The sequence below is a fragment of the Euphorbia lathyris genome, chromosome 1, assembly GCF_963576675.1.
Source record: "Euphorbia lathyris chromosome 1, ddEupLath1.1, whole genome shotgun sequence".
Classification (NCBI taxonomy): Eukaryota; Viridiplantae; Streptophyta; class Magnoliopsida; order Malpighiales; family Euphorbiaceae; genus Euphorbia; species Euphorbia lathyris.
Genome location: NC_088910.1, coordinates 99,267,148 through 99,289,556, shown reverse-complemented (window position 1 = coordinate 99,289,556; position 22,409 = coordinate 99,267,148). Strand labels below are relative to the sequence as shown.

The window sequence follows — 22,409 nt, the reverse complement described above, 5'->3', positions numbered from 1 at the left end:
TTTAAATTTCTTAGCTTGAGATGATAGTTTTACACAAGCATAACCTTTTACCGATCTTCATGTATCATTTAATTTTAATCTTAGTTATTGTTTGGAGAAATGGATTAAAGAAATTAAATTATACACTCCATTTTTATTGTTTTCTAGCATTACTTTTATTTTTATTGCGATGAAACATTTAAATAGAGGTAAAATAGGAGATTGCACAACCCATAGGCAAGAGACACTAAATCACTTTGAAAAAGCAATTGAGGCTACAAAACTAAATGCTGCAATTTGTTTAATCCATTTCTTGAAACAATCACTAAACTATATACTAGTTAAAACCATATAAATACTTTCCAATTTCAATCTATTCAATTCTGCCCATTCAATCTATTCAATTTCAAAATATGCTCCAACATGTTGCTTGAACCTTAATGCTTATAAAGGTGAAAGCTTATTGCTAGATGTCATGCATGTTGATAGTGCTTTTTCTTAGGGAAGATATTAATAAATTGTCTAAAGTTTCAGCTTGATATGATGTAAATGTGTTCCATGGTTGGGCTGGTTTTTATTATTGATCGTAAATGGAGCATGCTATTATTATTGTTATTGTTGGTGTATTTTTCTATTTTAGTAATTGTTTTCTTTTGTATCTTAATTTCAATGTAATTCTTAGTAATTGTGATTGAATGAAGAGATTAAATGAAGAGAAATAAGATAGAAAGAGAGGAGTTAGAAAGGGAAAGGGAAAGGGAAAGGGAAAGGAGGAGGAAGGAGGAAGGAGGAAGGAAAAAGGAGAGGATATATGAGTAATTTTATTTTAGGTGGTCAAATTTTGACTTTTTGACCGGTCAAACGGCTGATGTGGCGCGTTGATTTCGTGTTGACCGGTCATTTTTACCTGCTGTATACCAAAGTGGGAGGTCACTTATAAATTCGTACATATTAGTGAGACAAATCGAAGGTTGTACACCAAAGTGTGAAATAGGGTAAATGTTGTACACCATTGATGAAATTTACCCCCCGCCTAGTCCATCTAAACCCGCCTTTATTGGGTTGAACTTGAATATATATACTGAGAACCGTTCCGAACCCGTTTAAGCCCACATATCAAATGGATTGGGCTTGAGATTTGTGTCAAAAGCCTGAGCCTAATCCGGTCTGATCCATCTTTTATATTATATATATGTTTTTTTTACATTTATTTAATTTTTATTACTTTGTTAATAGTTATTTTTATTAATTATTTTTGTTAATAGTTAGTTTCATGAATTAGGCACAACCCAATTTTATATATATGTTTAACTCTTCAATTATAGGAAGCAGCTCTTCAGATTGGCGCAAGTTGATATATCGTTGCACTGATCTCAGGAGCTGCTCTAGATTAGTTAATTCGTTTTTATTATTTTACATTTAAAGTTTAATATTAATTTTAAATAATTATTTTAATATAAATATATATTAGTTGGATGGACTGGACTGAGTTTGAGAATCAATTTCTTACATTGGCCAGTCCGAGTCCGGTGTAAATATAATACGGGATGAGTTTGGCTTGGGAATCAATTTTCTTACATTAGTCTAGTCCGGTGTATATATAATACGGGCTGGGCTGGGCTTGGACACGATAGTTTAATGTAAAATCCGATTATGCCTGGGTCGAGCTCGGTTCAGCCCAACCTATGAACATGTCTAATATTAATGGAGATGAAAGTTAAATGAGGTAATGGAAAGGAAAAGGGATGATGAAAATGAAAGTTAAAAATTAAACTTGTTTGGTAGTTTATAGAATGTAATTGAGAGTTAAAAGTTTAACTTCGTTTGAGAGTTTAAATACAAAAGAGAAGAAAAGTTAGAGTTTATTCAGCAGGGATAAATTTTTTAATGAAATTTTCATTATTTCCATTAACCTCCAATTTGGAGGTTAGAATTTAAACTTTAAAGGAAATAAAAGTTTAACTTTCATCAATCTTCATTTACTCTAAACAAAACTCTCAAACAAAGTTAATGTGATATTTTACATTCCATGAGTCATATTTACCTCGATTAACTTCCTCACAGACAAAGGCTATGAGTAATTTTATATTTAATGTTATAAATGATACAATTATATTATTAAGATTTGTAAGTTAGGATAATTTTACTCACAACATTTGAAAATTGACCTGTTTTAATGATTATTACGAAGTCTAAATCTTGTTCAAAACATTATTTAGTCTTTTACATGTGTGTCATTTTATCAATCATCAGTAACATATTGAAATAAAATAAAAAAAGTTCAAAACATTATTTAGTCTTTTACACTTTTTTTTAATTTAAAAAAAAAGAATACATGTTTTTGATCTGTTAGTTCTGAATAATAACATAATGCAAAAAGTTGTGGTGATAATAACGAGATTCCATATTAGGTAGAGTATAATCGATGTTAGGAATAAAATTATTCTTAGCTACTAATGTTGAGAGTATTTTTACACTTATCCCCTTTTCTTTCTTATACATAAAAAGAGCATATGCTCCATAAGTGATATGAGAGAATATGTGAGCTAGTACTCCATTGCTTAAAGAGTTTTTTTCGTCGCTTGAGATAAGATAGAAAGATATTCTGCGTGAGACCGTTGACAAAATGACCATACTCTAATACCTAAGTTAGCAAAGTTTAAAACAGAGTACCAAGGAATTGAGAGAAATTGTAATAGATGTGTGTATGTACATTGATTATGTATTTGCGTTCTATTTCTAGGAAGCCTAAGGGATCATTCAACAATTTTCCGATTATCCTCAGAAGACAACTAAGTGATGAACGTATTTTAGATAGTTTGCATTATACCTGATTTGAGATTCCTTAATCCTAGGCGGGATTGATACATTCTGATCCGAGGAGGATTCAAATATCTTTCTCATTGGTCCATGTGTCTGAAGAGAGGTTTTAATCCTATTTAGTTTGATCTGACGACTCTCGTTGATCTGCGCGTTCCTGTTAGCTTAAGATGAGCACACGTGTACAATGATATTATTTGAGTGCTATCAATAATCATTGAGGATTTCGAAACTCGTATCCTTAGAACCTTTGCTTGTTTTAGAAGTATAATTTAAATTTGTTTGTTTTGGTCGGATTCTCCGATGGGCTAGGTGATAATTCAACTCAGAATGAGATTGATTGGATAAGTAAACTTTAAATTATGATAAAAGAAACATGGTTAAAAAGACTCATTTCAAGTTTCTATGTTTCATAGTCAGGACAATTATATTGAGATGTATAATTGTGAAAATAGAATTTTATAGAGATCAAAGTAAAAGAATACAAGGGATGTGATATGAAACTTGAGATAAAAGCATACATTTTACCAATGCTTTTTGTACAACCTTAACAGGTGTATACTACTTAAGTTATCGAGGTACTCTATATCTCTAACAAGTATATAGCAACAATACTCTCAACGGTATGCTAGTCGCACGATCTCCTTACAAATATGAAAAGAGAAAGGTAAAGCGAATTTAATACGTTTGAGTGGGAGATGTAGGAATTTCCGACTGGATTAAAATTGGATTCAGATATTTGTCTAGTTAAGAAATTAGATAATTAGAAATCCTAGTTATCCAATTAATTAACTAGGGATACTAATCTAATCAAGAATTAGAATCAGTATCTGAATATGAATTAATTATTGTCTAATCCTGGAAAGATAAGGAAACCTAACCTATAAATAGAGGAATAGTCAGACATAATAATTATCTTCATCTTCTCCATACAATTCGACGTCACCCCCTCTCTTTTCTTAGTTAGTGAAACTTCGTTCTTAGATCGTGGATTAATCGTTCTTTTTCCCAAATAACTTTGACGTGGAAAAAACGTGACTAGTAATACAAATCCATATTTCTAAAATATTTTTCCATTACCTACTTAAAATTAATCAAAACTTCAAAAAAGTAAGCATCAAACCCATATTTGAATCTTTTGATAATTTGGATTGTAGAATTCTTCACAATTTTTTTAAATAAATATTTAATTTAAAACTCTAATGACTTTTTTTAAGCAAGAATGACTTTCTTTTCTTATTATTATAATGACTTGATTTTATTATAAAGTTCATTCGAAATTTAGTATAAATAAGAGATACATTCTGTTAGAAATAATTTACAGACATTCAAACCAAATAATTTGCAGACATTCAAACCAAATTATTTTCAATCAAATAAATATAATAAGAATTGAATATATTATTATATTTAAACACATTAACAATCAAATAAATATCTTCCAAAAAACAATCAAATAAATATAATAATAATTTAACATATTATTATTATGTTTAACAACATTAACAATCCCAAAACAAACAACAATTAAATCTAAGTTCAGCGGTGCTTTGAGAGAACGTTACTCGTCTGCACCGAGTCTTAATCAAACACATTTTTCTCGCAAAATACACTTCTGCATCGAGTATTAATCAACCACATCTCTTTTGCAAAATACACTTCAATCTGCTCAAATTCTTATGTGCAATATGAAGCACGGATAGTTCAACATGCTTGCGTATCACGTATCCGATACGTTTCGGATACGGAAACTCCCGGAAACTTCTAGGATACGTTTTGAGACCGTTTCCGTAATATTCAAAAGTTGGATATCCATATCTGTCTGGGATTCAGAAAAAACAGAGGTAAACAGAGCAATTATGGTCTATCCTTATTTGAAGAGAAAAGGAGCAGGAATATCCAAAGGAGTATGTGTTTCTTTATGTGCAGCAATAAATTTTAGGTAAACCAAAAGACAATGAGGAAAACTTTAGATGAACCGGAGCTAAAATCCCTACTTGTTGGTGAAAATAGAAATAAACATTGAAAAAATAGATTTTTAGTATTCAGGAGGAAAACTTTCATTGTTTTATCTTTTTTTCTCTTAATATTTTTTTTGACATCATTTATATTTCATGTATCTAATAATTATGGTTAGGTAAGAGTTTTATAAATTTTTTCATATGCATTTATTTAGTTATATTACAAAAATTCAAATATAAAAATATATTTTTAATATTTATAAATATGTCCCAATATTTTTAATATTTACACGTTTCCCCCACATTTCCGTGTCCTATGTTTTATAGAAAAGACGTTTCCCGTGTCCGTGTAACATAGTGTGCAGCTAAGAATTTCCCTGACCGCCAGCAAAGTGCAATGTGAATTCACTTTTTGATGGTTATGTAACAGCAAGACTAGCATACAAGATTGTGCTGAGCAATATAGATATCTTTGGAATTTGGACACCAGAAAGAAGCAAAGGCAGAGTTTGATACATTTTACACTAAGCCTCTACTCAAGTTCACATTAGTTGACAATGAAACTTTTGAATCTTTTTTCGTTTGCTGTAAAATTAATCCTTCAGATAAGAGGTAGCAGCAAGATTTGATGAAGAACAAGATGTACTTTGTTGAGAAATGAAGAGTTCTCATGGCCACAATCTTGTTTTCACCATTTTAAGGCATAGCTGCTGTTGAAACAGTTGCTATAAATGGCTGACATGACATGGATTATAAAACCATAGCCAGGAAATCTCAAATATGATTTTCTTGAAGTCAAATTTGTTTAGATAAGGTAGCAAAATCACAATCACAAATCCTCATAAATGCATAACAAGGCCTCCACAATCAAGTTCATCACCTACCAGAAACTAGAACAAAAAGTTACCCATGGGAAATACATCCACCCCCTAATTAGAATAAAAATGAAGCATTTGATCTGTTCTCCTATGTAACAAATTTCACCGTCTTCCTCTTCTGCATCAAATCAGCTCTTGATTCCATCTTCACAGGAACTGGAGGAGAAAAAACTAATCTGCCATCTTCATTCTGCTGAATACTAATCATTTCAGAATATCCACCTCTTAAATTCCTTGCACCACTTCTCTCACCATTACTGGTATGTGAAGATGCAGCTTTCTGCTCCTGATAAACTTCATCATTCTTAGCATTGTCGCTCGTTCCCTTTCGTTGTTCTTCGATTTCATTATAATCCATGTGCTCTACGTGATCGTCAATGGAATTGCTCCCATCAGATACACTGCCATCTCCATTTGAAACTGGTTCAGGGGGGTCACTGAAAATCCTACACAAGTCCTCATTGTCAGCAAAGCTTACAGTTTTCTTCACTCTAGGTTTACCATCAGTGTTTTTCACCAAAACCCCATTTTTAATTTTGGAGTTGTTGTGCTTTCCATCAACGAGGACCCTGTGATATTCGGGTTTCTCTTCTTCATCATTGTCATCGTCATCAATGAATTCCTGAAAACCTTCAAGCTCTACATCTTCCTCATCATTATCAAACACCCTTGAAAACCCACGAATCTTTTCAACTCTTTCACTTAATTTCTCCACTAGTTCCTTTTGAGGAACACTAAAATGTCCATTGGAATTTAAAGCCCTAGACGTGTTACTATTCCTAACAAATCTAACATTTTTTACAGGTTTGCATGAACGTTCATGCCTTTTAACTGTAATTGCATCAATGTACTCCAAAAATCTCACTATGTTTCCGCTAATTGACCTTTTACCATCTCTGATCATAGGGTCGCCGCCCTAACAGCAAAACCCACACGACAAAAATCAGATTAATAAGAAGCTATTGTTTTGAAAAATAAGAGAAAAGTACGCGGATGATATACCTGAATTGAGTCAAGCTTGTGCAACAAATCCATGGCTTTCTGCGAAACGGACCCATAATTAAAATGGTTTCTATTCGAAATAGAAGATTTGAGAGAGTTGAAGCTGGATTTGATAAAAGCAAGATCCTGAAGCTGACTTAGGGTTCGCGATCTCCGAACAAGAAAGGCACGGAAATGAGCTTGAATAACGCGGGCAGCTGCTTCTCGAAGTGAATACGAAGGATAGCGATGCTTATTGGAAGACGAAGAAGCATGAAAGTGGGCAAGAGAGGTTTCGAGAGAGCTGATCCGTTGAAGAAGAGAAGAGATAACAGAGTGAGAGTGGGTTAGTTCATCCTCACCAAGCAGTTCCGAATGCAGCTTCTGCGCCTGAAATTGTAAGTTATGGTGAGGGTTTTTGCGAGCCTGATGTTTGTTTAGGTGAGCGTGGTGATTGGGTTGCTGCCGTTGAAGGAGAAGGGAAAGAGCTTGCAAAATAGGGTCAATTGATAAGTGTTGTGGAGGCGGAGAAGATTGAGAGCAGCAATCGTTGTAATGGCAGTTGCAGGGGGCGGGGATGGGATTTTGAGAATGGTGGTGGTGGTGGTGGTGGTGGTGGTTGTAAGGGTGGTGAGAAGCCATTAGAGTCCGATGCGGCGAGGAATTTTGGGTGAAAAGGGGTTTGGATCAGCAAATTTTTTTTTGTTTATATTCCATTTGTAGTCGGAGAAAGCAGTTTTCATAATACACATTAGCAAATTCTTTTCATATATTTAATGGAAAAATACAAAATAAACCATCTGGTTCATTAAGGGTTTGATTGGATGGGGTTTGGGAGGGTTAGTAAGGGAAGAGTTTGGGAGGGTTTGTGGAATTCTTTATTTGGAGGATATAAATTTAGAAGGGTAAAGGTTTTGAAGGGTTTAGGAAAGGTTTGGAAAAGTTTGATTTGTGTATATTTGTTTCAATTTTCAAACCCACCGATTTGGAGGGTTTAGGAGGGTTACAAATTTCATTTTCCATTATTGCCCTTGTTAAAATTAACTAATACCAAATCAAGCACATTATTTATCCCATTGTTTTTTTTGGGTGCATTACCACAAAAAGAAAAACCAATTTGTGATTGTCAAACAAACCCATACCAATACCAATGTATTTTTTTCATAATTCATTTATATTAAAAGTTAACTTCATTAAGAATTTATTATAATTTAATAGATATAAAAATTAAATAATTATTATTTTTATTAATATTATTAACATATAAATATAATAAAATAATAGAATATATATTTTATAATTTAATTTAAATTATACTATAATTGATTAGATTTTTAAATAAATAATATATGAAATTAGATAATTATTATTTAGATATGTAATTAAAAACAATCGTAAGTAACATGATTTAATTATATGGGAAGTAACTAATATACATAATTAATTGAGTGGGACATTTTAGTCACTTTATAATTTTTCATTTCCTTACAAACCCTTTATTCCATACATAATAAATTTAACCTTAAAATTTAATCCTAACGTGTAACATATAAAATTGAGTAAATTTACCTTTTTTTATCGCTTAATCAATTCAGTAATTTATTATTATCAATTATAATTATAATTATTTATTATTATTAACTATTATTATTTTTATAAACTTTTTATTTTAATTATTGTTATTTTTAAAGAATTATATCATTATTTCAATTTCAATAGAATTCAGTTCAATTTACTTAATTTCAGAAAAAAAGAACAGAACATTAATATCATTCTCAACACTGATTTAGGCATCATAGTGGGGATCATTGGTTTCCGATCCTTCTTTCACCACTTTTCTATCTTATCTCAGGCAAATTGTGGACCCAACTAAAGGTATAAACGAGCCAAGCCGAGCCGAACCCTAGATAGGCTCAGTATTGGCTCATTAATATCTCGAGCCGAGCCCTCTCGAACCGAGAGCTTTTATCGAGCTTCTAACGAGTTTTAACCAAATTCATCATATATGCATAGAATAAGTAGCGTGGAAAACAAAAAAACCTTATAACATACTCCATATGAGTTTAAAATATTTATAAAGAAAAACATTCATGTTATTGTCGATATTTCAGAATAGTAGATGATACTTTTGGTCTGAAAACACAAACTCGGAGAAAAATTTCAAAAGTTGAAATATATATTAAAGTTTGTAATGTATTTTGTTTCTTATCAAAACCTAATTGTCTTGTTAAAAAGTCAAATGTCTAAGCTTTTTTGTGTCGTTTTTTTATGGGTTAAATCTTATTTGAGTTGTGAATTGTGATGAAAACTAATAATAACCAATGAAATATATATTAAATATATATATAATGAAATATATATAGTAATTAAAAATAATTGAGACTGCTTGTGAGCTTTCGAGCCGAACTGAGGAAGTTCGAACTCAGTTCGTTAGTGATCAAGCCGATCCCGAACTCGAGCCGAGCTTTGATCGAGCTTTTACAGAGCCGAGCTCGAATAGTTTACGAACTATCAAGGTTCGTTTACACCCCTAAACCCATCAAGTTCAGCTTAGAATCCCTCACATCAATATGCATAAAAAAATCCTATAGGATAAGGATGCTCTAGGGAATCGATCTTTGATCCCAACCAAAACCATTTATCTTTAAACCTCTTAATGCTATCTGATTTTCTGAGCAGGAGGCCTCCAAAGTCCTAAGGATTGGCTCTTTACTCTAGTAGTAAAAATCTTCTCCTTTTCTTCTAATAGGCCTTTAGAACGACGATGTCATTCAAGACAAGGTTTAGAATGGAACAAAACTTGTTCAGTGCTAATAATTCCAACCAAACATTTGATGCCAATTTGCACAGAGACAAGTGAAACTCTTCCAACATGGTTACAATAGATCTGGAAGAGGAAATTTTATGTCATACATTAGAAATTGAACATAAACCCCAACAATATCTCCATCCCATTTTGGAGACCTTCATTAATGTGTTGCCCATGACTGGGAAGATGCATCTCCAGGGGGAAATTCGATTTACAATTCTACTAATTGAGAAGCCTTCAAGATTGAGCCTTGATCGTAGGCTTTAGGGTTCTGTTTATTGTCTCAACCTCCACCATTTTCCCTTACTGTTTTCCATTTGCTCCATTTTTCGTAGAGGCATGTTCTCATTATTGTTGGAGGAGATCAGAGCAATTTCTTCCAAAGTCGATGGCTTGCGAGAATTCTTTCGCTTAAACACTTTCATGCAATAAAAAAAAAAATTGGAGAGAAAGAACACTTACACTTTGCTAGGGATGTCAACGGGTAGGGTATTCGTGGGTAGTGCCAATCCCAAACTCTTACCAGTTTATTTTTTAATTACCCGTACCCGTACCATTACTCTAACTGGTATAGTTTTTGCATCCCATACCCGCCCCATTTAATTCATGAGTACCCGCGGGTACTCTTACCCTTTAAGAATCAATAAATAAAATAAAAAATATTACAAATTTAACAAAGTATAAATTTAATAAATCATCCATCTAAAAATTGAACAAATTGAACCTTAATTAATAAGAACAAAATAGCTTAGTGGTATCACTCAATGCAGGGGCGAATCCAGGATTTCTCCCCCATGAAGGCAACAATGCGACTAAAATAATTTTTATCCAGAAAATAATAATTATAGAAAACCAGGAATCAAAGCTCAAGTTCAAGTAAAATAGTAGCAGAAATATCAAATCAAAATTTAAGTAGGAGCAAAAAAAATACAAAAGCAGAGAGGATCTAGATGTAGTGCTGGACCAACGATCCAATTACGGAGGGATTGGCTGTCGATTTTGATTTAATCTTACTTAGGATTAGAGATTTCAATTTAGACTTAAGAAGAAAGAGGAATTGAGGAAGAAGAACTAAATAGACTAAAGAGAGTAAGAGAGACCGATGGTTTGTTTTAGAACCTTTTTTTTGACAGGGATTAGAACCTATTTAGTTTTACATTTAAATATTTACTTTTTATTTTTGTTGTAAATAAAACGACATAGTTCTAATTAAATAAAACGATGTTGTTTTGCTTTAAAACATAGTTAAAAAAATAAAAATAAAATCTTAAATTTAAAATCATTCTTCATCCTCAATTATAAAACCAATAAACCCTAAACCTGAGGGGGCAAAACACTAAAACTTCAAAATTAATACCTGGATTTAAAAAAAAATACAAATGTCAGTGGGGGCAACTGCCCCCATGCTGGATTCCCCCCTGACTCAATGGTTGAAAAATAAAAGGTTGGGGTTCAAATCTCCATCTTACATCTAAAAAATGATAATATTTTTTAATATATAAAAGATTATGACGGGTAACGGGTACCCTGAGGGTATTCCTTTTATATAGGGTACATATAGTCCCATAAATATCGGGTACACTATTGACACCAGCGCTTCTTGGAAATTGTGAACCCTTTCAATGAGAACATCTGAATCACCTACCAAAAATCTCAAGTCAGGCATGATGTAAACTACCTAAAATACGTCCATTATCTAACAGTCTAAAGAGGACATTAAACTAACAAATCTACCCATGAACATTCTATAAATACGATATAACACCATAATCAAAGTATATATACACATCAATTGCGATTACTCCTAATTATTTGATACTCAATCTAAAATTCTACTAATTTAGACATCACGGATCACTAATCAACGTTCTCACACTAATTTTCTTTCTATTTTATTTCAAGCATTAGAAAGACCCCTTTAAACAACAAAGTATTGTCCCATCGATTTTCTTTTTCCATATCAAGATACATCAAATTTTAACTAAGAAATAAGTAATCGGATAAATTACGAAAATAAAAATTTATATCATCCCAAAAAACTCGTTGATTAATTAGTAACCGTTAATTAATAATTTATTTAATTCAAATAAATAAATAATTTTAATATTAAAAATGATTTAACCCACACCGTCAAAAAAAAAAACACCTCTTTGATTTGCAAATCATATCGGTCCATTTGGACGATGCATGTATAATTGCAAATTAAAATCATACTACGATCAGCATCCACATTAACTTATTGCATTCATATCTTTCCACCGGTTACAAACAGCCACGTCACCAAAAACACTTTCCAAATTCCAGTCGTGACCTCATGTAAGAATCCCAACTATCTTTCTGCCACACAGAATCAGAATCCCAGAGCTTTCAATTATGGCGGAGCGGAACCAGGCACGTGAATCGATCGGAATCATGTGCGTGGCTTCACTTTATTGTACAGATTTATAATCGGTTCAGTAAATTAAGACAAAAGATTGCAACTTTTTCTTTAACAATTTTCTAACTCCGTATGATTGATTTGTTTGCGCCAAATTTAGCCCATTCTTTCACTATATACATTATACACCCACTCTAATCACTGATCACCGATCACCGATAGAACAGGAATGTCGACTTCCGCTCCACAATTCTCTGCTACTTCACATTGTCGTTCTGGTTCGAGATTTGTGGATTTCGGTTCCGGAAGCAGTAAGTGGAGATCGAATCTGTTGTTGATTCGGACCTTGAGGTCCAGCCCTGTTAGGAGGTCGTTCTCTGTTCAGAATGTGTCTAGCCAGCAAAAGCCGAAGCTCAAAGATCAGGTCTCCAACGAAGGTACGTCTTGTCTGCTCCTTTTTACATAAGTTTTTTGTCGATGCATTTCTCTTTCGAATGTATGTTCTTCTCTGCTGTTTTCTGTTGTTTAATTGATTAGTTTTAGCTGATGTATTATTCTAGATTGGATTGGATAGAAGAGTGCGGATGAGAGATCTTTGGTTTTGGTTTTTTACGTTTTATTTTGTTGAATTTTTAAGATTGAAGCCTTATTTAGATGGCGGTGATCATTCTGTAGTTCCATTTAATGAGAGAAGATATCCATTTTACTGTACTGTTTCATGAAGTGGTACTTTCCTGGTAGTGGTTGATATTAACAACTTTAGTATTGAAAAGGGATTGGGACCCACCACCTATTCAAGCTTTTCTTATCAACCATGAAAAGTTGTTGGCCCCTCATCCTTTTCTGATACTGAAACGGTAATCTCTGATTTGTTTGATGGAAATGTAGTTCCCAGTCCATTCTGTTTTGAGGTGTGCCTGTTTAATGTTGGGGGTATTTTGTCATAATAACTTCAATTGATTAGTCTACATGGATACTCTCAACTGTGTTTCTTATAAGTTGTGCGAGATTATAGAAACTAATAATCACTGAATTCCTGATAGGCCTCAACTGTCTGAAATGATGTCCGCAACGTTTGTTTTCAGAGTATTGCAATGTACTTAATATGTATACTTTAGTTAATTGTTACCTTTACATTTTGTTGTAGAAGTACCAAGTTGGAATCTGTCCAGTCTTGATGCCTCATCTGTAGCCTCGATTATCAAATACCATGCAGAATTTACACCGTCTTTCTCTCCTGATAAATTTGAGCTTCCCAAAGCATTCTTTGCGACTGCACAGAGTGTTCGTGATACTCTGATGATAAATTGGAATTCAACATACGAGTACTATGAGAAATTGAATGTAAAGCAGGCATATTACTTGTCGATGGAATTTCTACAGGTTTGTGATGATGCCATATTGTGGTTACAAAAACTGATAATCAATTGTCTACACAGCATAATTGTTTTGTCATTATTCTGTTTTGCTAGGGCAGAGCACTGTTAAATGCAATTGGTAATTTAGAGCTGACTGGTGCTTATGCAGAGGCGTTGACCAAGCTTGGACACAACTTGGAAAATATATCTCGTCAAGTGAGATTTTTTTATAAAATTCCTTCACTATAACTTGTATTACTGAATTATTGAGTAATAAGTTTTGCACGGCTTAACATGTTCTACTTTGCAAACTGATTTTATGTTGACGAGGAGGAAGCTCACATGGCATGCTTCAATACCTAAACTATATTGTCTTAAGACTCGTATACATTGTCTAAAGACTCGTACTATAGGAAAATGAAAGTATATAGCATACTAAAGGATATCCTATGTTGTTTTAAGACTCGAACTCTAAAACAGTTAGGATTGTGAAGTTTCTATTGTACTGAATTTGAACTTTTTCTGCTTTAGAACTTCTATTGTTACTTTGTGCAAGACTAACAATTATTGGCAAACTAGTATAGAGCCCTTTCTCTATTTTATCATCTGATTTCGCTGGTTAAATTATTATAGGAGCCTGATGCAGCACTTGGAAATGGAGGTCTTGGGCGACTTGCCTCATGCTTTTTGGACTCTATGGCAACATTGAACTTCCCAGCATGGGGCTATGGTTTAAGATACAAGTATGGCTTATTTAAACAGCAAATTACTAAAGATGGTCAAAAAGAGGTTGCTGAAGATTGGCTTGAGGTACACTTGCATTGTGCTCATTATCATTTGCTTTAGATAATTATGGCAGGTTGCCTTAAAACTTGGCTGAAATTTTTGTTTTCACTTTCCGATTGGTTATTAATCATAACTAATCATACTTTTCTCCTTGTAGATGGGAAATCCCTGGGAAATAGTGAGAAATGATGTTGCATATCCTGTTAAGTTTTACGGCAAGGTTGTTTCTGGTTCAGATGGAAAGAAACAATGGATTGGAGGAGAGGATATAAAAGCTGTGGCATACGATGTTCCTATACCAGGATATAAAACTAAAACCACTGTTAACCTGCGACTTTGGTCAACTAAAGCTCCAGCGGAAGATGTGGACTTATACGCTTTCAACAGTGGGGATCACACTAAAGCATATGAGGCACTGGCAAATGCAGAAAAGGTGTGGGTTTGTTGATGAATATTTAGATAACCTCACTAGATCTTGACAGTTTTCTTTACATTGGGCTTTATTTTAATCAGCAATGATATTGTCATACATACTGCATGCTTCTTAAAAATTATATCTGTATAATTTTTTGGTTTGTACTGCTGCAAATGTTTTCTTCTCTAAATTTCTTTCTATTAATTGTTTAAATAGCTCAGGCTTATCTCCGTGGCTTATACTTCTCAGAAAATATATTACCTTAATATACTTATGATTTCTTTATATGCACATATTTGATAATGCAATCCACAGACTACTACCTTTTATTAAGTTTTTATTTGAAGAACAATATCAATTTATAGCTGATCATTGCAAAGCTTTTTACTATTATTATTGTTATGTCAGATTTGCTATATTCTCTACCCTGGGGATGAATCAATGGAGGGAAAGATCCTTCGATTGAAGCAACAATACACCTTATGTTCAGCTTCTCTCCAAGACATTGTTGCGCGCTTTGAGAGAAGATCTAGATCAAACATAAACTGGGAGGAATTTCCAGAGAAAGTTGCAGTGCAAATGAATGACACTCACCCCACGCTTTGCATCCCAGAGCTCATGAGAATATTGATAGACTTGAAAGGTTTGAGCTGGAAACAGGCCTGGAACATTACTCAAAGGTACTTCTTACATGATTTTTTGAATACACGCTTGATGATCTTTTATTTTCTTCTTTAGTTATGTCTGAAAGCCGTTAGGATGTGAATGGGGTTTCAGATCTTTGCTGATAGGTCTTTTAGTACCTATTGTATGTTTGTGGTACTGATCCTATTGCTCAGCTCAGTCATGAAGTCTTCGCCTTAAAGTATAAATTATTCCTTTTATTGCATATCATCCTCTGCTATTTTCCTCTCACAAAGAGTATAGGCATAAGGATTTAGGCCCATGTCATTTTGTGAAGCCTTTTCATGGTAAAATGCTAAAGAGAGGATCATCTGAATTCTCCAACTGCAATGTAGTGAAATCATAATTCAGTAATGTCTTTTTTTGCTTGTGCTTTGTTAGACCACAGTGGATTTATCTATGAATTATATGAGCCAGCTAACACTTTCTATGTGAAATATAGCTGAGATGACACCACATAATAACTGATGGATCTGTTGTATTCTTTTTTTTTTTTTTCTTTTCTGTGTCTTTCATTTCTAGCTGGTAGTTTCTAGTGGAATTCGTCTTAGTTACTAACATTGGAATTGTTTAAGGCTTTCATTTCTATCAGTGTTTTCAAGTGATCTGAGCAAAACAGAAAAATGAAACAGGAAGTAAATATATGCATAACGTGTTTTGCTGCTTTGTTCTTTATCAAGCACTCACTACTTATGTTGGCTCTTCGTTTTTTCTTTGTTCTCTCTCTCTTTTTAACTTAGTATTACTTTGAATTTACCTCGCATTCGTTGTGTTGCCTATCCCATTGGCACCACATCTGTTAGTAAAAAAGAATGCAGAGGAATGTGTATCTTTTTTGCCTTTTCACTTCAAATTTTCTTACTTATACACTGATTCAATCATATTATTTGATTGATGAAGACACCTTCCCAAGATCGAGTCTCAAGTTTTATGACCTATATTGTTAACATTTTTCAACTATGTACCAGAACTACGGCATACACAAACCATACTGTTCTACCTGAAGCACTTGAGAAATGGAGCTTGGAGCTTATGCAGAAACTGCTTCCACGACATGTTGAGATCATTGAAATGATTGATGAAGAGGTAATTTGGAAGAGTTTTATGAAATCCTCTTTCTGTGGCATGTTTATTCTGCCCTAATTTCTGTTTTTCCACATTATACAGCTCGTAGGCACTATTGTTTCGGAGTATGGCAAACTAGATCCTGAGTTGTTAGAGAAAAAATTGAAGGAAATGAGAATACTGGAAAATGTAGATCTGCCTGCTGCTTTTGCAGATGTAATTGTCAAACCTAAGAAAAGCTCTGTTGCTTCTACAACTAAAGCGAGTGCAAAATCCAATAAAGAAACCAAGCTGGTTATTGAAAAAGATGATCATGATGGCAAAGACAAACTCGAAACCAAAGGTACTTTGAAGAAGGAAAAGGTGGCGGCAAAACCACCACCAAAGATGGTTCGAATGGCTAATCTCTGTGTTGTAGGAGGTCATGCAGTAAATGGAGTTGCTGAGATACATAGCGAAATAGTGAAGGACGACGTGTTTAATGCATTCTATAAGGTGGTTCCTGTTTATTTTCTGACAGTCAAATCCTGTTCAAATGAAGTTATTTGGACTTGGGCAAGATTCCTGTCAAATTGGCATACCAGTGCTTCTATTTTAACCTTATGTGCTCTAATTTTGGCAGTTGTGGCCCGAGAAATTTCAAAATAAAACTAATGGGGTTACACCAAGAAGATGGATCCATTTCTGCAATCCTGATTTGAGTAAAATTATTACTGACTGGACTGGCTCTCAAGATTGGGTCTTAAATACTGAACAGTTAGCTGAACTAAGGAAGGTAATCCACCAAATGAAACTTTCTTATTTTTCAAATTCCCTCAATTGGTGGCTTACACACCATTACTTCTTTAAATTTGTTAACTCGAAACATCTTTTTTTTTTTTGCCTTCCATTTTCTTGTGTCAATAGCTTCATGCAATTATTTTACAGGTGGTCCCGCAATGTTGGGAGCAGAAAAGTAGGTCATGTCTTGTTATCAATGTTGGTTAGGCTTGTAACTGACATTCATTTGTTCTCTTGAAAGGATTCATACGTTTAATGTTGTGCTGGCACTCTACATAATTTATATTTGTTTGTATGTGTACAAGAGAAACACTTTATAGGGTTGATAGATCCATATATTTATGATTCAAATGATTTCAATAGGCAGGTTGTGCAGATTTTAGAATGTGTTGCTGAAACAGATATTGATGCTCATTGAAGAAGACATTTATTTGTTGCTTTCTGTTATAATTTCTTTTAGTTCTTAAGGTTTGCATTATGTGTGGTTGCTTACAGCTTATGTTTTGAAAAATTACTTGTTGAAGCATTTAAATTTTTTGGATGATCTAGAGCCATCAATATTTCTTCTCAATCTTATGAGGGAAGATAAAACAATCTATAATTACATCTGAAACATTTTTCTCTGTCCAAATGTGTGTAACCTCATTGGAAATTCTGATCCTGTTTCTAAATTCGTTATCTTTCCATGCAATCACAATTTTCATAAATTTCTTGATTATGATGTCACAGCTATGTATTTTAATCGAAATTATGTAAATATTTATGCAGTTTGCAGATAATGAAGATCTCCAAACCCAGTGGAGAGCTGCCAAAAGAAGCAATAAAATGAAGGTTGTGTCATTGCTCAAAGAAAAAACAGGGTATTCCGTCAGCCCTGATGCAATGTTTGATATCCAGGTAATTTCTGGAAGTTGAGATCCTTAAACTTGTGAGAGTGGACTGTAGCGTGACAATCACATGTTGCAGTTAAAGAAAAAGATGTGAATGCAATAAATTTCAGATGAAATCATAGTGAATTCTGTTGAATTCATATGCGTTCAGAAATGTGAAAATGAATAGAAGAATGCTATGGTATGTGTTGGAGAATGAAAAGGGACATTGTCTCTCATGGGAAAATACTGGCGATGTTCAAGGGATACGATTGGCAAATACTCTGCAAGAAATATGTTATTTTTCTTCCAGCTGTAACATATATTTATATTACTTGGCAATTACTGTGTCCAGGTGAAGCGTATTCATGAATACAAGCGACAATTGATGAATATTTTGGGAATTGTGTACCGCTACAAGAAGATGAAAGAAATGACTGCTGCAGAAAGGAAAAAGAAGTACGTTCCTAGAGTTTGTATATTTGGGGGAAAAGCATTTGCTACGTATTTGCAAGCCAAGAGAATAGTGAAATTTATCACAGATGTTGGGGCCACAGTTAATCATGACCCTGAAATAGGGGATTTACTTAAGGTAAAACTTATGATGAGACTCGGATATTCGTTTTAATTTCATTTTCTTTGCTGGTTTACTATTTGGACCTTATAATAAGGTGGCTCTAATCCAAGAAAAATGGTGAAAGGTTCATGTAACAATTCTAACTAAGGTATCACCCGAGTTTCCATAGGGTTGCTTGGTATGCAAAGATCGAAATAGTTTTAGGGTGTTGACTTTTTCAGGGATTTTATTAATTTTCTATTGCTGCCGGGAGTGTGAAACATTCAGAAACATGCATATAGTGGCTTGAGCAATCCCATCCTTGTGTTGATATATCATATGGAATTTTGGATTTATATATATTATTTTTAGAAGTTTTTACAACATTTAACTGTAAATAAGTAATAGCATCAAGTTTCATTCTATCGCGAAACAGAAATGTTTATGCATTTTCTCTTTCTGTTTGAATTTTAGGTTGTTTTTGTCCCTGATTACAATGTCAGCGTTGCTGAATTGCTTATACCTGCAAGTGAGCTGTCACAGCATATCAGGTAATTCCTTTCTTCAAAAAGTCGTTCATCTCTATTGTACCTTGGCCAGATATGTCTTTTACTGGCGTGATATGTTATGAAGACACAGAACTCCGGCCTGGTTATATTTTAGATCAAAGCTGCATTGTTTTGCCTCAGAGTTGAGAGTTTCGCAAATCTCTGCCCAGACTTGTGACCAATGTTCATATTCAGTTATGTTGGGTAGATTTTGGTTTAGTCTTAAGCATGGTTGACATAAGCTGCAATAATCCTATGCAAATTTGACTACCAGGATACTCTCTGATTTCAAACTCTGTGAAATTTGCTTCATGGTTGCAAGTCAGCTTACCCCCACTGAATTTTTTTTCATTGATTCGAGGTTTTAGTACTAGGATTTTAAGCCTAGACAGGTCTTATTTCCATTTAATCTCTATTTCAAGTTGCTCCTTAAGTTTTAGAAGAACTGTCATATTGGCCTGTGGCCTTTCAAACACCAAAAACTCAAAGATCAACCCCTGAAGTAACAAAACAAAGTTCTGTAGAAGAACTTCTTACGGTGCTGAAATTTGTCTCCCCTTTCTTGTAGTACTGCTGGAATGGAAGCCAGTGGAACCAGCAACATGAAGTTCTCAATGAATGGATGTGTCCTAATTGGGACATTGGATGGAGCCAATGTTGAAATAAGACAAGAGGTTGGAGAAGACAATTTTTTCCTCTTTGGTGCCGAAGCTCACGAGATTGCAGGACTGAGAAAAGAAAGAGCTGAAGGAAAGGTATATACTACATATAGTACTCATCGTGGGGTTTGTGATTATAAGTTGAGCTATGGCTAGGATTTAGAAATTGCTATCATGTTATGTTTTTCATCTCAATGGTTGATTACTCTTTGTGTAGTTTGTTCCGGACCCACGTTTTGAAGAGGTGAAGAAATACGTCAGGAGTGGCGTTTTTGGGTCTAACAGCTATGATGAACTGATAGGATCCTTAGAAGGAAACGAAGGTTTTGGCCGGGCTGATTATTTCCTTGTTGGCAAGGACTTCCCCAGCTACATAGAATGCCAAGAAAAAGTCGACGAGGCATATCGGGACGAAAAGGTAAGATACATTACATTATTATTTCCCTTTTCTACTGAATCACAGCAAAAGATGCTGGTTTACACATATGTGGATTCTGTTTATTTGAAATTTATAGTTCTTCTAGCACCATTATCTCCTGTAAATGTATCGGTACAGTCTTTTGCGGTTTTCGGTTGTATGGATGTTTTTTGCTGACATATTTGTAAATGGTGGCAGCTATGGACGAAGATGTCAATAATGAATACAGCAGGTTCATACAAGTTCAGCAGCGATAGAACAATTAATGAATATGCAAAGGATATTTGGAATATCGAACCTGTCATTTTGCCATCATGAAGAGTGTTTTGAAAAGCCACAAGCTCAGTCAGGGTTACAACAGCTCTTCTTCCCTGCTAGAAATAAATATGGTTGGGGTAGATTACAAGTAAATTACAAATAAAGATGCAATGTAATGTAAATTCTACCTCTTCCAAAATAATGGAACTAAATGAATCACAGTTCTGATTATTATTTATTTGTAATCCTTTCTTTCTTGATTTCAGTTGATTAATAGTAGAGTCGCATAAAATTAACCGAAAAAAATGATTTTCAAAATCGAAAAATAACTTAACCGAAATTGATGGATTAGATTAGATTATGGTCTATTATTTTAAAAAACAGATGGTTAAAAGAAACTAAAAAAAAAAAAACCAATTATGTATATTAATATATTATATGATTTGGGATATGAATCAAAGGCCCAGGAAGGCCCAAAAGGCAGAAGGGCCCAGGGCCCAAGCACCCTCTATAAATACACAGCTCACATTGGAAGCTGGAGGCGGGTAAATCTTTCCATCACTTGCACAGTTCATTTAATAGATTTTCTTGAGCGACTAACTGTCTTGCTCGTCGGAGTATCCGCAGGGACCCTTCCCGGCGCAGGGACGAGCCATCGGTAAGCCAGAGTACACCACCGGAGACCAGGATCACTGTGTTCGCATACCTGATTATTTGGTGTGGTGAGCGTGGACTACAAGTGACTCCGGATCTTCAAACAAGATGCAAACCCCTAATGACTCGGCTCCAACGGTAGTACCCGAAGCTGGAGCGACCAGCTCCATGACACACGCCAGAGGCGTGATCCAGAGCCTTCCGATCTCCCCCAGAAACCTTGGCCCTTTGATGGAGGAGGTAGGCCCAGAAGAGGAAGAAGCCTTTAACGCCACTCAACTCCTCAGCGCAATCCAAGGTTTTCAAACTACGCAGGCCGTGCACACGGCGGCTCAGATGAAGATCATTGACCTACAGAGAAGCCTGCAGGAGGAGAATGCCAAAATTTGGCAATACTTCAAGGAGGCGGCAGAGTTACAGAGGGAAGGGGCCCTCCCAGAGCAGGCCCCGGAAGCAGCAATCATCGCGGGAAGAGAAGCCGGAGCCGGAGTCACCATAGAAGGCGAGGAGCGGCGAGCGGGAGCTACAGCCACGGAAAGCGAGGAGTTGCTGGAACTGAAAATTCAACATTTTCTCGACAAAAGGGCACTCGGGGGTGTAATGGGAGGGAGCATCACATCCAGCAAAACGCCACTGGTGCAAAGGATTATCGAGAAAAGGTTCCCGCGTGGCTGGAAAGCTCCTCGACTGGCCCAATACTCAGGGACCGAGGATCCTAACGATCATGTGGCGTCATTCATGAGCACCATAAATTTATACTCAAAGGACGAAGACATCATGTGCAAGGTCTTCCCCACCACTCTCTCATCCAGCGCGCAGGAATGGTATCGGGGACTTGCCCCGGAGTCCATCGATTCTTTTGATCTCCTGAAGGACCTTTTTCTCTCCCGCTTTGCCGCAGCGGCAAAGGTCAAGAAAATCAGTTCGGACCTCAACGATTTTAAGCAGCGAGCAACCGAGCCTCTGCGCAATTTCCTATCAAGGTTTCATCACATGGCCTCGCAAGTCAAAGGCCTCAACCTGGAGGTGGCCCATGACGCCTTAGCAAAGGGGACCACGTGCGAGCCTCTAAAGCAGAAGTGTTTCCGAAAGATGCCTAGATCTTTCGAAGAACTGATGACCATGGCACAAACGTTTGTCCGATACGATGACTGTGACCGACCCGCCGGATACGAGGAGACAGAGAGGGATAAGGCCAAAGGTGACACACACAAACAAGATAGAAGCAGAGCGGCCCCGGAATCGCGTGAGGAGGTCCGAGTCCGCAAGGAGGCTCCGATGCCCTATCCGGCCCGTGCTGAGCGCACCAACCCGGAGCGAAGGGGGGACCGATCCCGGGGCAAGGAGGTGCATTACGCCACTCAGCATCAGCCTCGTCGGTTCACACAGCAGATTCCGGTCGGTGACAAGGGCAAAACCCGGGCAGAAAAGGAATACTGCAAGTATCACAGATCCTCTGGACACTCCACGGATAACTGCTATCAACTACAGAAAGAGGTCGAGCGAATCACGGAGCAGGGGGCGCCACCAAAGGCGAGCAGGCAAAGAGAGCAG

At 35.4% G+C, this 22,409-nt stretch overlaps 2 protein-coding genes across 2 annotated transcripts; one reads left to right on the top strand and one right to left on the bottom strand.

The window, feature by feature from the left end:
- Positions 1-5,541: 5,541 nt before the first annotated feature.
- LOC136208609 (BAG family molecular chaperone regulator 8, chloroplastic) lies at positions 5,542-7,404 on the bottom strand. The gene is made up of 2 exons (XM_065999671.1): positions 6,641-7,404; positions 5,542-6,554 (listed from the first exon to the last, which is right to left on the bottom strand). Exons 1-2 carry the CDS (start codon positions 7,259-7,261, stop codon positions 5,727-5,729), a joined length of 1,449 nt encoding a protein of 482 aa, XP_065855743.1. The 5' UTR covers positions 7,262-7,404; the 3' UTR covers positions 5,542-5,726.
- A 4,417-nt stretch (positions 7,405-11,821) lies between these two features.
- LOC136208601 (alpha-1,4 glucan phosphorylase L isozyme, chloroplastic/amyloplastic) lies at positions 11,822-20,446 on the top strand. The gene is made up of 15 exons (XM_065999660.1): positions 11,822-12,242; positions 12,953-13,188; positions 13,278-13,379; positions 13,797-13,973; positions 14,107-14,382; positions 14,773-15,044; positions 16,017-16,134; positions 16,216-16,608; positions 16,736-16,888; positions 17,662-17,790; positions 18,118-18,354; positions 18,793-18,869; positions 19,435-19,621; positions 19,743-19,943; positions 20,142-20,446. Exons 1-15 carry the CDS (start codon positions 12,035-12,037, stop codon positions 20,259-20,261), a joined length of 2,886 nt encoding a protein of 961 aa, XP_065855732.1. The 5' UTR covers positions 11,822-12,034; the 3' UTR covers positions 20,262-20,446.
- The last annotated feature ends 1,963 nt before the right edge of the window (positions 20,447-22,409 follow it).